Here is a 13468-nt window from a genome sequence, read left to right on the forward strand (position 1 = left end):
CAAAGGGTGTTTCATTCATTAAAACCTTTTGTTTACGTAGTGGTAGAACAAAACAACTATTGCAAACAACCTTCCCCACTCTCGAGCTCTGTGAGAAATGCCCCCTTCAAAGTGTCTTGTATCCATCGTTCGTTGTGCCTATTCTTTGGCTACAAGTCTGTGAAGACTGTATGTTGATCTTAATCCCAAAGTTCATTGATTAGTATATTTTGAAGGCAGGTCGAAGGGACACGAGCAGTCACTTTATTGCCCAGGAAAGAGTAAATTATCCGGTTGTTAATCCTGTTTAAATGTATCTGAAGAACTGTGTGACCTCACATGTGGTCACACAGAGCCCCCCGTTCTTCACAGTCTTCTGGAATTCCAGATATTCAGAATACAAAATAAAGTGCAGAATACCTGTAACCTCAAAAAAAAATAAGAAATTCACGGGTTTTTTTAGTGATTTAGAGAGCACAAAACATTTATTTTAATGCGATTTTCAAAATCTCCACTTGCATAAATGCTTTAGAAGAAAAAAGACTGCAGTGCTTTTTTTTTTAAAAGACCAGATTAATACAGAGTTTAGATTTTATGGATTGAATAGAGTTTTGTAATACGTGCTTATTTTTATCACAAAGACCTGAGGTGCCACACCTCCGTTTTAAATTGTTCCAGATGAGCAAACATACAAAGTGATAATTATTTCAACCACGTGGTTTGTCTAAAAATAGGCCAGCGCTGTGATTCAGGTGTCTGTAATTATGACACAGTTCTGGCCCTTACAGGAGTGCGATATTGTTCATTGTTTGATCCAGTGTAATATATCAGTTACTTTGGAACTGCACTGATGTGGAGCTATGTAGTGCCATCGCACTGATAGGATTATACAGAGTGGTTTCTTGGTATGTGGGGGAGATTGTGTATGCTGTCTTCTTCATAAAATCTTTCGGCTTATAGATAAGGATTTGTGTTTACATTATATTCTTTGCTCTTGCCTTCTTACAAATGTCAGTGCTGTGAAAGCATCTGTGTTTTCAAATGGGTATGAACTCTTTCACAATATGTTTTGAATTTCACTACATATTACAAGAAGGAATAATGAAATACCACACAGTGTCACAATGTTTTGTGAAAATTTTATTTGCAAATGAAGAAAACATTGATAAACCTAGGAACAAGCAAAGGTTTATTTCATGCTGAAAAGAGAAGAAAAGAAACTCAACGTTTCGACTGTGGGTAAATTGAGTAGATAAATTGATAAACTTAACCCACTTTGAATTTAGAGTACAGAATCCATCCATTTTGTAACCACTTCATGCAAGTCAGGGTCATCAAACTATTAGGAACATACCAAAAAATGCTCTTTATAAGTATTTAAGTGTATGTTACTGCTTTCTTTCTTATTCTGTAGATTCACATTATCGGTGTAATTTATGATCTGATTCTGGCACTTGGTAATCAATACGACAAAGTTAAAAAATATTGTAGATCTCTGTTCTCCTAAAGAAAGTGCATGCATAACCTCCAGGTGTTCCCAATTAGTTTTTTTAGTGATTTCCAGTAACATAGTCTCTCCCCTGGGTAGCCATCCACAGGAAAATACTGTAACCTATGCTTATTAGCCCTCACACAAACATTACTGTGTTCAACATCCCAAAAATAATTAAAGCCTCCATATTATCTGGTCTTTCATCGCATAAGCCAAGATGACTGCTGACAAGTCAGCTGGGGGTGCCAACAGCAGCAGGTTTGAACACCCACCTCAGTTTATCGTCAGTCTGTCAATAACAAATCCACCTGATGCTGCTCCTTCTTGGTTTATTCTCTGATACATGAATTTTGAGTGGCCCAAGGAGTGACTATTTGAAAAATATTGTTTTGTCATTTGAATTGGACAGTGATGCTTCTGTGGGGCGTCCTTCTTTCAGGGGAGCCAGGTTAGGTTCCGTGAAAACAACTACTACCAAGAACAGAGGATATAAACAAAAGCTGCAAATGAAGCAAACCCATTTGACCTGTATTCATGTTTGTGTTAAGGCTCTGTGCAAGTTTCACTGCTGTGGGTGTAAATGTTTTAGGTTCAGTATGTCGTCTGTGCAATGCCCAAAACATGTTTTACAGGAGGACAAAATGACTTTTGCGAGCCGGGAAGTACCTTTGTGGTAGTTGACTGTCTTGTTTTGTAGCAGCTCTGCACCAAAGAATTGCAAATTTATGTTTAGGTCTGAAGGGTGGGGATACGTTAATTAAAAGCTGTCACCGTGTTCAAATTTTATGTTTAGATGATAGCTGCTCTGTAATCGTACTCCACTTCCCAAGTTAATGAAACACAGCTGTAGTTCTATACAGTATTTATTATCTCTCTGATCCTGACTGCTTTCAAATACCTTAGCCTAAACTTTCTAAAACGACACTACTTGCTATAGCGGTTTTGTTATGGAGCTGTAAGTTAGTTTTTTCCAGACAGTGCTCTTTTTGTGGTTGCGCCATGTCCAATGCTGTTATGTAGCAGAAGCTTTTTGGCAACATCCGCTTGGTGATAGGTCTGTTGTGCAGCTGGTTAGCAGAGGAAGTGTATTTCTTCTTTCTCATTGTGGTGTTGCGTTTGATAAAACTCTTCTTGCATTCACCCTAGGAGCAGCTCTTCGCGGATGGAAGTCTAGTGGGATCCGCTGTTAACGTGGCCAGGATTTCTGGAGCACCAGTTGGGATGTTGCGACAGAGCGCCAGTGGCGGCACCAAGCGCTCCCTGGGGATTGCACGGCTCTCAAACTCGAACTTCTTCCCCCTGTCAGCTGGCACGGGGACTTGGGGAATGGGCCGTGGTACCAAGAGCAACTCCCTGAGCAGCATCAGCTCCAGCTCGGATGGCCTGGAGAATCCCGGGGTGGACCCTGACTATATAATGCAGCTCGTCAATGATGTCCGCAAGTTTGCTGATGTGCTTCTCCACCTTAAAGAGGCTTTTCGTGCTGAAGGTGGGTCGGGAATCCATCCTATTTTAAATGCTGCTCGACACAACCCCCCATTCTTTTGGTAATGCAGAAGCAGGTGGGATGCTGCTGTCATACCCTTAAGCAAAGTTTTTCAGTCAGATTGTGCCAGTAAAATACCCTCCTGGCTGTATAAACGGGTACAAATGTAAGTCACTTTGGATAAAAACGTCAGCTACATTATTGCAACTAGAAAAATGTCAGATGAATATTTGCTTGCAATAAAGGAACAATATGCATGTTTATAAAACTATTGTTTTAAACTAATAGTGTTAATTTATGCACTTTGAATATGAACTTTTCTCTTTATTAAAGTTGTTCTTCTAGTAGTTGTTCCTGTCAGAGCTTCAGAAGTGAAACACAACTGGGATATCTTGGGGGGGAGGAAAGGTACTTGCATTCAAAATGACACTAAAGGTCCACCTGTTGCAAAGTGTGCTCATTAAACCTGACCTGACCAACAGATGGAATATTCAAAGTGCTGTCTTATTCTTACACTGACCTGTTTCCATCCTCTCGGTCACTGACTCCAGTGAACCAACTTTATCTGGTGTCTGTACTGGGTGAGAGTTGCAGAATGTTTTCCCATTCTTTGCCTTGTAGGAGTATCTGTGAGCTGCATAGATAAACCTAATAATTTGACAGTGTTTTGATGAACTGCTGCTTAAGCATTATAGAATGCTCTGTCTACCTGAGAATTTATTGCGCTAATGTGTCATCTGTAGAACAAAACACAACTCTTCACATACTGTTTAGCCCCAAGTTATTTTTATTACCGTATTTACTTTTTGTTGTAGCTAGTCATTGTTTTTGTTCACCTTAATGTTTTACAGGGAACCCTTACTTGTCTACCTTTTTTAATTTTTAAACAAAAATCTTATAACAACAAAAAAATTGAGCCAAGCCTATTTCATCCTTTTAAATGTTTTCTTTGGTTCACTGTGAACCATGTGTTAAGAAACTAATACTTGCAAATTTATTGTTACTAATGCAGTGGAAGCAAAAGATGTGAAAATAGCAATGTATAATCCAGCATTACCTTTTTGACAGAAATTCATTGTAAAACTACATAGATCAAAGAATACCATGTATTGCATACAAGAAGGCATGTTGCTTTCCACTATGGCTTCTGATATGTGTCATATTTTCAGGCTTTGTGACACCTTCAGTAGTTAAATAAGGACAAGATCAATTAGATAAATTATTTTAATATACACAGTAGAGAACAGTACTAAATATACACAATAGAGAACAGTATTAGAACAACTGCTTATATCATCAGGTGATAAATAGATAATATATGTGATACCTTCCAAGTGCAATTAATTTGCATTTAATTATATTCTTTATTCATGCAGTGGGGCTGACGTGGAAGGCCATTGCCTGTGGGTTTCTATAGAGAGTATGTTAAATAGAACCTGCTTCCGTAATTAAGAAGGGAGTTTTTCTGCACATCACCTTCTTGAACAGTTTACCGAATGTATACCAGCTGTGTCTGTGGCTCCTTGACAATTTTCAGAAAAATGTAGTCTTAGTAAAATTTAAAAATAACTACAAATGGGAAAAGGTAATTGATATTCTGTGTGGGTGATTGTCACATTCCTGTCCCTGAGGCTGAGCCAAGCTGAATCATTCCCAAAGCTTTGTAATCATTGAATTAAGTCAGTTTGCCCTCAGACTCCCTTCAGTTGTGTTCTTCTGTATGATAAGCAAGCTGCTTTCACTGTTGATACCTTGCATTGTAGTCATTTTTTAACAGAGATTGCCTGATTTCTCCTAGTTAGAAGATGGTAGTAGCACAGGAGGAGTCTTTATGAATTTTATGTATCCTATTACTTCTGGTCAGAAGTTTTGTTTACTTAAATCATCTAAGAGAGGTATGAAGATGTAGGTTGATTCTAAGGAAAATGAAAAATTCAATCGTTTTTAAGGATGGTGTTAAAAAAATTAAACATTATGATGTCTGAGATTCCTTAGTGCAACAAGTCAAACCTGAACAATCAAAGCTGTTTCTGTTCAGAAGAGTATACAGTACGAACAAGCAGAAACTATTTATTCTAAGAGTGGGCTATACATTAATTTTCTTTCTAATATTGACATTATGTAGCATATTAATTTTCTTCTACTAGAAACACTTATCCTAGTTACTGAATAGAATGGTCCTCTAGGGCCAAGTTTTAGGTCAGTACACCTCGATGATGAGCCTTATCAAAGTGAAATCTGCTATCATGGTTTGAGTAATAGTTTGCTTCCTGGACACCATTTCAGTTTTCAGATCTGCAGAAGCTGTAGTTTCAAATAGGGAAGTTATTTTAGGCACCAAAGGACATAGGCCTATCTATTTGAGTTTAATGAAATTCTGGAGCAACATACATCATCTGATTCTAACTTCAGTTAATATTACAGTACATATAGAGTAACTCGGAAACAGACTTCTTGAAGATAATGATCTTGTCTAGTTTAATTAAGTTATGGGTCAGCAAACATCTTCAAAGTGTAATTTGTGGTAGTTAGCTGGGTGGATCCAGAGGACTGGATGTTTGAGCTGAGAATAGACACTATTGTTCAACTATCAGATAAAGTATGGCTGAAAATAATGTACAGTCTCTTCAGTACTTACGCCTTGTATTATTATGGTTGTTTTACAGTATGTCTACTAGGAGATCTTTCATCCTAGAGAATGTTTTTTTGTTAATCACTCTATATGGGGTGTTTTTGTGTACACCCCATATTTCAGTACAGTACCATACAACACCTAAATGTTTCTTTTATGCAATTTTAAAATATTCTAGGCTTCCAAGATTAGCATAAATGTTGAACTTTTTAATCGCAATATGAGAATGGTTGTATACTAAAAGCTGTGATTTCTGTGAGTTTCAAAAAAGACTGGTAATGTGACACTGACCACATGTCCTAAAGATCGTCTCTTGAGTGGTTTGTCCAGACTGTTTGGCTGAAAATTCACTTTCCCATCTAAGAATAGCAGGAACGTCTATTCCCTGTGAAAAGCCTTGACCAGTTTGAATAAAAAATTACTTTTTTTTTTTAGACATTTTACTCTCGTCACCTTAAATGGTGATTGTTATCGGTTGTTTATATTATGAAGGGTTTAATGTGGCCCAGAAGGGTAATCCTCATGTTAAGGGTACATCTTTGTGCATTTGTATGTGATGTTTTCTGAGAACAGTTTCAGCGATCCTAAGCAACAGATGCTGCCTTTGCTGTGATAGTTGTATTTGGAATAATACATTTCATTATTGGTATAGTACTAGTTACCTTTCAAAAGGTTTACAGCCTTAGTAACCCCTGCATTAAAGGTATGCAATATAATGTAAACTTCATGTTTGCAGAACAAAGGCTTTGAATATGTTTAAATATACCAATAATAGATTTTGCTTTTTTGTTGCAGCTTAATTAATTTCACTCTTTGCTCTGTTTAGCAGAATGGTAGTTAGCTTCTGTCAGCATGATCAAAGGTAAAGGTTCCATCATGCTGAAGAAAAGAAGATTCTGCAGACAAGTGTTCCCTGGTGAAATTTTCTGCAAGTCTAGCAGCTTCAGTTTTGGTTTTCAGTATACCACTCAAGCTTCCTACAGTGTTTTTCCTTACAGGGGTTTTAGTATTTTTTTTCTTAAGCAGGCATTTGTTTTGCCAGAGGTAGAATTAACACAGCACAGACTGGCAGCTGTAGATTTTTTTAAAAGATGTTTTTAAGCTGATGACAGCAGCAATACATAACATTTGCTGGATATTTTAAAAATGCCTACCATAACAAATTACTAAAGGTATGCAGGAGAGTGCAGTCTATCATTTTAAAATGATGATGGCAAGTATTTCACAAGCTGCCTCCGTGATGCACTGAAAAAATTAGGACTGTAATTATGAATTGGATAAACATGTTCTTAAGGTCTCTGCATCACACCTCGCACTTACTTTCATTCCTTTGCCAGCTATAATATGCTAGCATACTTAAAGCAGAGATTTGGTTTGTTTGGTTATTCTGTGAGTCTCTATATTTTCCTCTGGGGTGCATGTATTTCCTGTTGAAATGGGGGCCAATACAAGGAATTTGCAACATTCCTGTAAGTGTGCTTTCATAGCTGTGGTTTATGACGGAAACCCTGCTTTTCAGTTCTGTGTTAAGTTCTCCTCTCCATACAACACTTGTGAAAACTAGGAGCTATTGACCTCTGCTCTGACCTTTCCCTCCCCTTCCTAAGAACAGGAAGGAGACTGAATTAAAAATGACCGATTTCAAGTCACATCATTTTTATTCCAATTAATTTCTGCATCTTTGTAAGTTATTACCTTGTAGTGTTGGCATTCCGTTTTTCACTTCAGCTTAGCCTGGGGTATTTTGTTGCTTAAGAGCTATTGTGAAAATGCTCATCTTTTGAATTGGAACAACATGGTACACCGCTAATGCTCTGGATTAATATAAAAGAAAAGGGTAGCTGGTTTCACTTGTTCTGTAAGTGGGGGTCATGTGTGTAATAACAACATTGTCCAAAGTCATACTGCATTTTAGGCTGACTCGAGCATAGCCAAAAGAATTTGATATAGATTCAGTCCAAGAACCTCTGATTGTACATAAGTTATTTTCAGTGTTTTTGATGTTGAAGTGTTATGTACAGCACAATAGATCAAACAGATTTATTTATTTGTCTTTTTTGAGCCTCTCACTGCAACTGCATCCTGACTTTCAACATCTTCCAAATCTGCAGATTCACCATCCTTCAAAAGCTATCTGCTGCCAGGGAATATGAGTATTTACAGTAGAAGTTATATAAATCTTCAGTCAGCATTGAATTGCGTTCCTTTGCATTTTGTGTTTGTCTTGACAAACCTGCCTTCTTAAAAAAGAGTACCACTACTTCTTGGACTGATCTCGTCAATTCTTTTTGAAGCTAATCCAGACTGGGATTAGATGGAGACCTCTAAGGAACACCAAGTTGTTGTTATAAGTGGTGGTCCCATAGGTAGAGCTCTTCCTTCTGCACCAGCATTGCCAAACCAATGACCCAGGAGGTGGTTCTGGTGCTGTTAGAGCTGCTTTCTTTCAATGAGATGTTAAACTGCAATCTTGACTTCTTTGTCATGACAGATCTGTGGCTCTTTTGTTGGAGGAGTGGTGTTAATTCTGGATCCTTTGCTCCATTCTGGGTTTGCAAACTCTGAAGCAACACCTCACTTCTCTACCTGATCTGTTGTGTAGAGAGGAGTTTCCCAGCCCTGGTCCTGTATTTACATTGTCTTCTCTGGTTTTTGCTCCAGCAAGTTCTTAACTACACAACTGATTTAAGTTTTCTGCATGGGACATATTTGTTAATTTACTTATGGCTCTTAAAAGCTCAAACAGAATTTATAATTGGTATCATCCTAGTTTTGAGTTTCAACGCTGTTCTAAGATGTGTTTTCTGAACCAATTAGACCTCTGCAGAAAGTAAAGAAAAATACTCTTATTTTGAGTGTTGATACATTGTCAACCCCACCTTTGCCTGCTTATCATCAGTTAATTAATTCATAAGAACTGTTAAGTCAGAAATAACGGCAAGTAATTTGAAGACTGGGCTGTGTCAAGTTCTGTGTGTGTTCTTGGGAACTATACCCTTGAAAGAGGGTGTTTTTGACTTTCAGGACTGACCAAAGGAAAAAGTTAAATAAAAGCCTAAAAAAACAAGCTGATCAAGGAAGTCCTCCATTAACACTGGAGATATACGAAGGAACACTGGAAGAAAAGCCAGCTCACACAGTCTTCTTCCAGGACCATGGCTGGGAACCACAGGTGTAGAGGAGTTAATGGCTGCCTTACATCAACATAGTGGTGGCTTGATTTCAGCAGTGGATGAAGCCGTTCCCCCACCTGTATGTAAAGCAGTTTGGGGTCCTTTTGGGTATAAAATATAAGTAAGGCAATATCATTGAATGGGCCTGCCAGGATCCCCAACAACCCTGTATTGGATAAAGGTTTTAGAAAATGGTCAGAATAACGAATATTTAAAAATGTTTTATGGCATTAATAGAAATCCACACAAATCTTATTTGAATGTCATTTTAATCATAGAATGTGCTACATGTTACATGTGAAAAAGCTCTGGGAAACTTCCAAATTCCATGTGCTTGTCTTCCAGAGATAAGAAAAGTGACCTTTTTCAGAATCTGTAGCAATTTTTTTCCCACTCTTACAGCTTCTCAAGGTTTTGCTATCTAGTGTATTTTTAACTACCGAATCAATATTGACCCTTATGGCTGGGGCTATTAAGGGAACAGCTAATCATTTTGATACAAGCAAATAAAAGCCCCTCAGTTTCCAAAGTAGAGCTGTAGTTTCCTACCATCCCCCACTCACATACACTGCATTCCTTTAGAACAAATGTTCACTTGTTGCTATAGTGCCTTAGATCAACAGTTGCTAGGTATTTGATAATCTTAAATGCAGAAGTGACACTTAAAATTTCATTGTTTCTCTGAACACTCTTCCTTTTTGTTGTGTGAATTGTAATCTAAAATTGTGTTCTGTGGTTTTGGACAAAGCATCACAACTGCTATACAAGTAGTGAAATGTTTTCACTGATAAAAGAGAATTGCAGTTGCTATAGTGTAGAACTGCTTCTGGTTTGTTTTATGCCTTCCATGGGAAAATAGAAACTTACCTTGTAACTTGAATAATTCCATATTTTTTATGTTGTTGTTCTACATTATACACTTTAAACTACTTACATCTGGCCTTGGGTCTTGTTGAAATGAATGGAGGTGATTTCAAGTTGCCTTAATCTATCTGTTGTGAACATGTTGTGAGTGCAAAGCACCGTCTATCGCAACAGCACTGTATATCGTAACTGCAACTATAGTCTTTTCAGGGACTCCTTTGTTCATGAAAATATTTTAGATCTTAGAAACCAAATCTTTAATTATAGTACTATGTTGGCTCTGATTAAAGTAGCATGGTAGTGGCTTCAATTGAAGTGAGAAACTTCAAGAATCTGGTCCTTCCCGAAGCAATATATAGGGCCTTACCACTGTCAGTATTGCGGAGTTATCTCTAAGTAGGGAAATATTGTGGTAAGTTCCTCTTCATGAAGTCAAAACTGTTTCCCAACAGTCTGTGTACTGTAACAGTTCAAGGTTAAGCAAACCAGCAAGTAAGCTGTAAAGTTAACATTCTATTTAGAAACAAGTAGAGCTTAATTCCACACTGCAAAGAAAGAAAAATTTCAGCTCTTCCAGGTGTCTCACCTGAAGAAGGCTCTATAGTCAAAATGCTGTTTTTTCATCATCATCACTAGGTTTTATGCTCATCTTATTCAGTGCGAGTTTACTCTTTTCCATTGTCTAGTGACATGCTTTGAAAGCAGAGGACTGAACATAGAAAAACACCCGCACGTTCATGTCTGCAGCTTGCAAATTTGTATTTTTTATGTTATCTATGCTGATGTGTTAAGAATTCTACAGTTTTTTTTAAGTTTACATTCCTTTAAAAACGATTTTACTCTTCAAAATGAAAGTACTTATGCAAAGGAGCTTCTATTTTTTGTTGCATAGAAACATCTGATATATGAAGTGCCTCTGGGTTTCCGCTATTCAAAATGCAATATAAAATACAGTGATGACCTTATTTAAAAAAAAATGGTTCTGTTTTTAATCTCCTTTGAAAATGTTTTTTAAAGGCAACTGGTTTAGTTGTAAAATGTAGTTTTCATCAGGAAAAGCTAGTATTCAGCATCATTCTTTTACATACACCTAAATGCACTGTTCAATTTAATTTTCAACCAGATCTGACAGAAAAGGTGTTATGTGTTGAGAGGAGCTGAACAAAGAGCTCTAACAAAGTGTACAGTGCAGTATCATTATTCCTTCTACTATATCATGACTAATCTGTATGGCAATAATCCAAGAATGTTAGAACTCCCTATTCTCTTGAATTACATTTTGTCATTGACTTTTGAGCATACCGATTCTGATTTTTTTTTCCATTTTGAAACCAAATTAATTTTAAGCTTATTTGACTGTTATAAAAAACAAATTTCACCATACTGTGCTGCAGCTCAGCACTGAATATCCTATTAGGTGTTGTATATTAATGCACCTGTACTAACTAGATCTGCATAATTTATAAAGTGCTTCAAGAAATGTTTATTACAAGCTGTTGTGAGAACATTTGATAGATGTTTACATTTTTCTTAGGTTTCTTCTTCATGAATCAAATTTTAAAAGACTAAAGCTATCAGGGTAACTACCAGAATGCTTTAATGCAAGCCAGTTAAAGGTTAATGAAAAGCTGAACGATAAAAATGAGTAGCAAGAAGAATTTTTGTTTTTATAAACTTAAGAAATTATTTCATTTGAAAGTTTTTATATGGGTACAAACCCTGTTCTTTTTTCATGATTACTTTGTGGAAAATTTTGACTTTTATCCATGGTCCTTTGAGACGACCTAAAATGACATTAGTGATTTTTTTTTTAGTGATGGCGGAATTTTCTAAAATTAAAGACTTTTAGACCTCCAAAACAAAACGGTGCTTATCCGAAGCCTAAAATTTTCCTTGTCGTTGAAGAGTGCTATGAAAGACTTTGGGCTTGAAAGCAAATTTTGTCGGGTCTTGAGCTCATGGTTTGTTTAGAGGTACTGTAAATTCAGTCTAAAGAGTTTTTCTGATATGAGTTTCAATCTTACTTTGTAAGCGTTTGCTGTAAACTCGGCTAACATTCCAAGTAGTTCCTCAATGCATTTAAGGAGTAATTTTTGTCTTTTTCCCTATTCAGCAGTATTGCCTTGATAAGCAGTTTGTTGAATTTAATTACATTAATTTGTAGCTATGGAGTTCCCTGCGGTTACTTATCACTTAGTACTAGCAGATTATAGCCCAGCTGGGGGCTGGATGGGGGCAGGGCAGCATATGGTGTTTTTGTTTAAATTTGGGGAAAACTGATATATGTTGAAATCCAGCAGTTGTACAGCACTTTCTGTCATTTCAGGAAATTGGGTTGTTTGTAACATATCTCACAAGCCAAAGTCATAGTTCTCAGTGTGTGTTTTAACTGAATAGATGTATATTGCTTTTAAATTGACCTACAGAAGTGTGGCAGGGGGCATCTTTTGAAGTGGCAGAATAGACTTCCATGTTATTTGTAGTGTTTAATGACCTGGCACATTTGGACAAAGATTTGTGGGCCATTTTTAAACCTCAGCCTTCACTGTGCCTCAGTTTTCTGGCTGCATTTCCTAGAGGCTGGATTTATGGTTATGAGTGCTACTGCAGTTCAGTGAATTTGTTATGGTGCAAGTGGAACAGTTAAAGAGCCATAGAAATCAGACCCAGCATTGTGTGAAGCCAGTTTGTGTTTGGAAAATTTATCACTGCGGATACATATAAAGCAAAGAAAAGGAAGCTTAACACTCTACATTAACTGAAGTGACTAATATTGATGTAGCCTAAGATAATTTGTTATAATTCCTATCTTATTTTATATGCATTTTTTCAAAAGCAGTACTCCATTGCTTTTTATATATTTGAATGCCCCTCCCTCCATCTTTTTTTCTTGTGTTTAATTGCAGTCCTGGAATGTATATAAGAGGCAATTAAAAAAAAGTGGAGCCTCAGTTAGGTGGGATACATATGTTATCGGGCTGCCACAAGTAGAAGTTCACAAGTGTGTTATTTCTGTTAATTTTATGGCATGTTTGACATCTTCAAAAGAAGCACGAAGTGCAACTTTCATTAATGAAATAAAGTTTGGAATGCTATGGCTGAATTTCCATGTCGGATGTTTCCCTTTTAGATTTCAAGCTATGACCCACAAATCCGTGCCTTCTTCATTAGGAAGAATTCGCAAGACCTCACGGAGAGCTAAAGTTTCAGTTAAACTCATCCCTGTAAACCGCATTGTTTGTAAAGCCTGTGTAAAATGCTCAGTTGATTAAATGAATTGGTGTTACTCTCTTAAAGCTGCATGAGCTGTTGACTCCGAGCAGGGATTCATTCAGCCAGGCAGGAAAGGATCACTGGTCAGAAGAAACTTGGAACTAAAACAAACATTTGCCCACCTGTTGTAGATAATCTTGACTTGACTAATCTGGATGCAAATCAGCATCCAGGTGTTTCCACAAATCCATACTGTAGGTACGTCTCTGTAGCACAGCACCTTATGCAACTTGTCTAATGAAAATGTAACTTCATTTGACATTATGTATTTTAATCAAAGGGTTTGACTGAAGGTTCCTACTTCCTGCTGTTTTGTGATTGGCATTTTGTATATACACTTAATTTGAGTCCCTTAAAGTTAAAAATAAACTATAATAACGTACTTTATTAGTAGTCTGTAATACTGTTTTTTTGCAATAGTGAATTTTAAAAGACCCCAAGAACAGTCAAGTAAACTTCACAGATAATAGACAAGCAGCTTGTAATGAGTGAGTCATATCAAGAGCATCATGTGTAATGGTTCAGGCATGTTAGTTGGTGTATGGGGGTTGAGTGAGGTGCTTGGATAC

The 13468-nt window shown here is 37.0% G+C and overlaps 1 protein-coding gene across 1 annotated transcript in view; it reads left to right on the forward strand.

The window, feature by feature from the left end:
• arhgap29a (Rho GTPase activating protein 29a) overlaps positions 1-13468 on the forward strand; it is a 50780-nt gene that overhangs the window by 959 nt on the left and 36353 nt on the right. Inside the window, exon 2 of the mRNA XM_088598345.1 lies at positions 2618-2960. Within this exon, the coding sequence (XP_088454471.1) occupies positions 2693-2960 (268 nt within the window). The 5' untranslated portion in view covers positions 2618-2692. The remainder of the gene's footprint in view (positions 1-2617; positions 2961-13468) is intronic.

Source organism: Lepisosteus platostomus, chromosome 11, assembly GCF_059453375.1.
Source record: "Lepisosteus platostomus isolate fLepPlt1 chromosome 11, fLepPlt1.hap1, whole genome shotgun sequence".
Classification (NCBI taxonomy): Eukaryota; Metazoa; Chordata; class Actinopteri; order Semionotiformes; family Lepisosteidae; genus Lepisosteus; species Lepisosteus platostomus.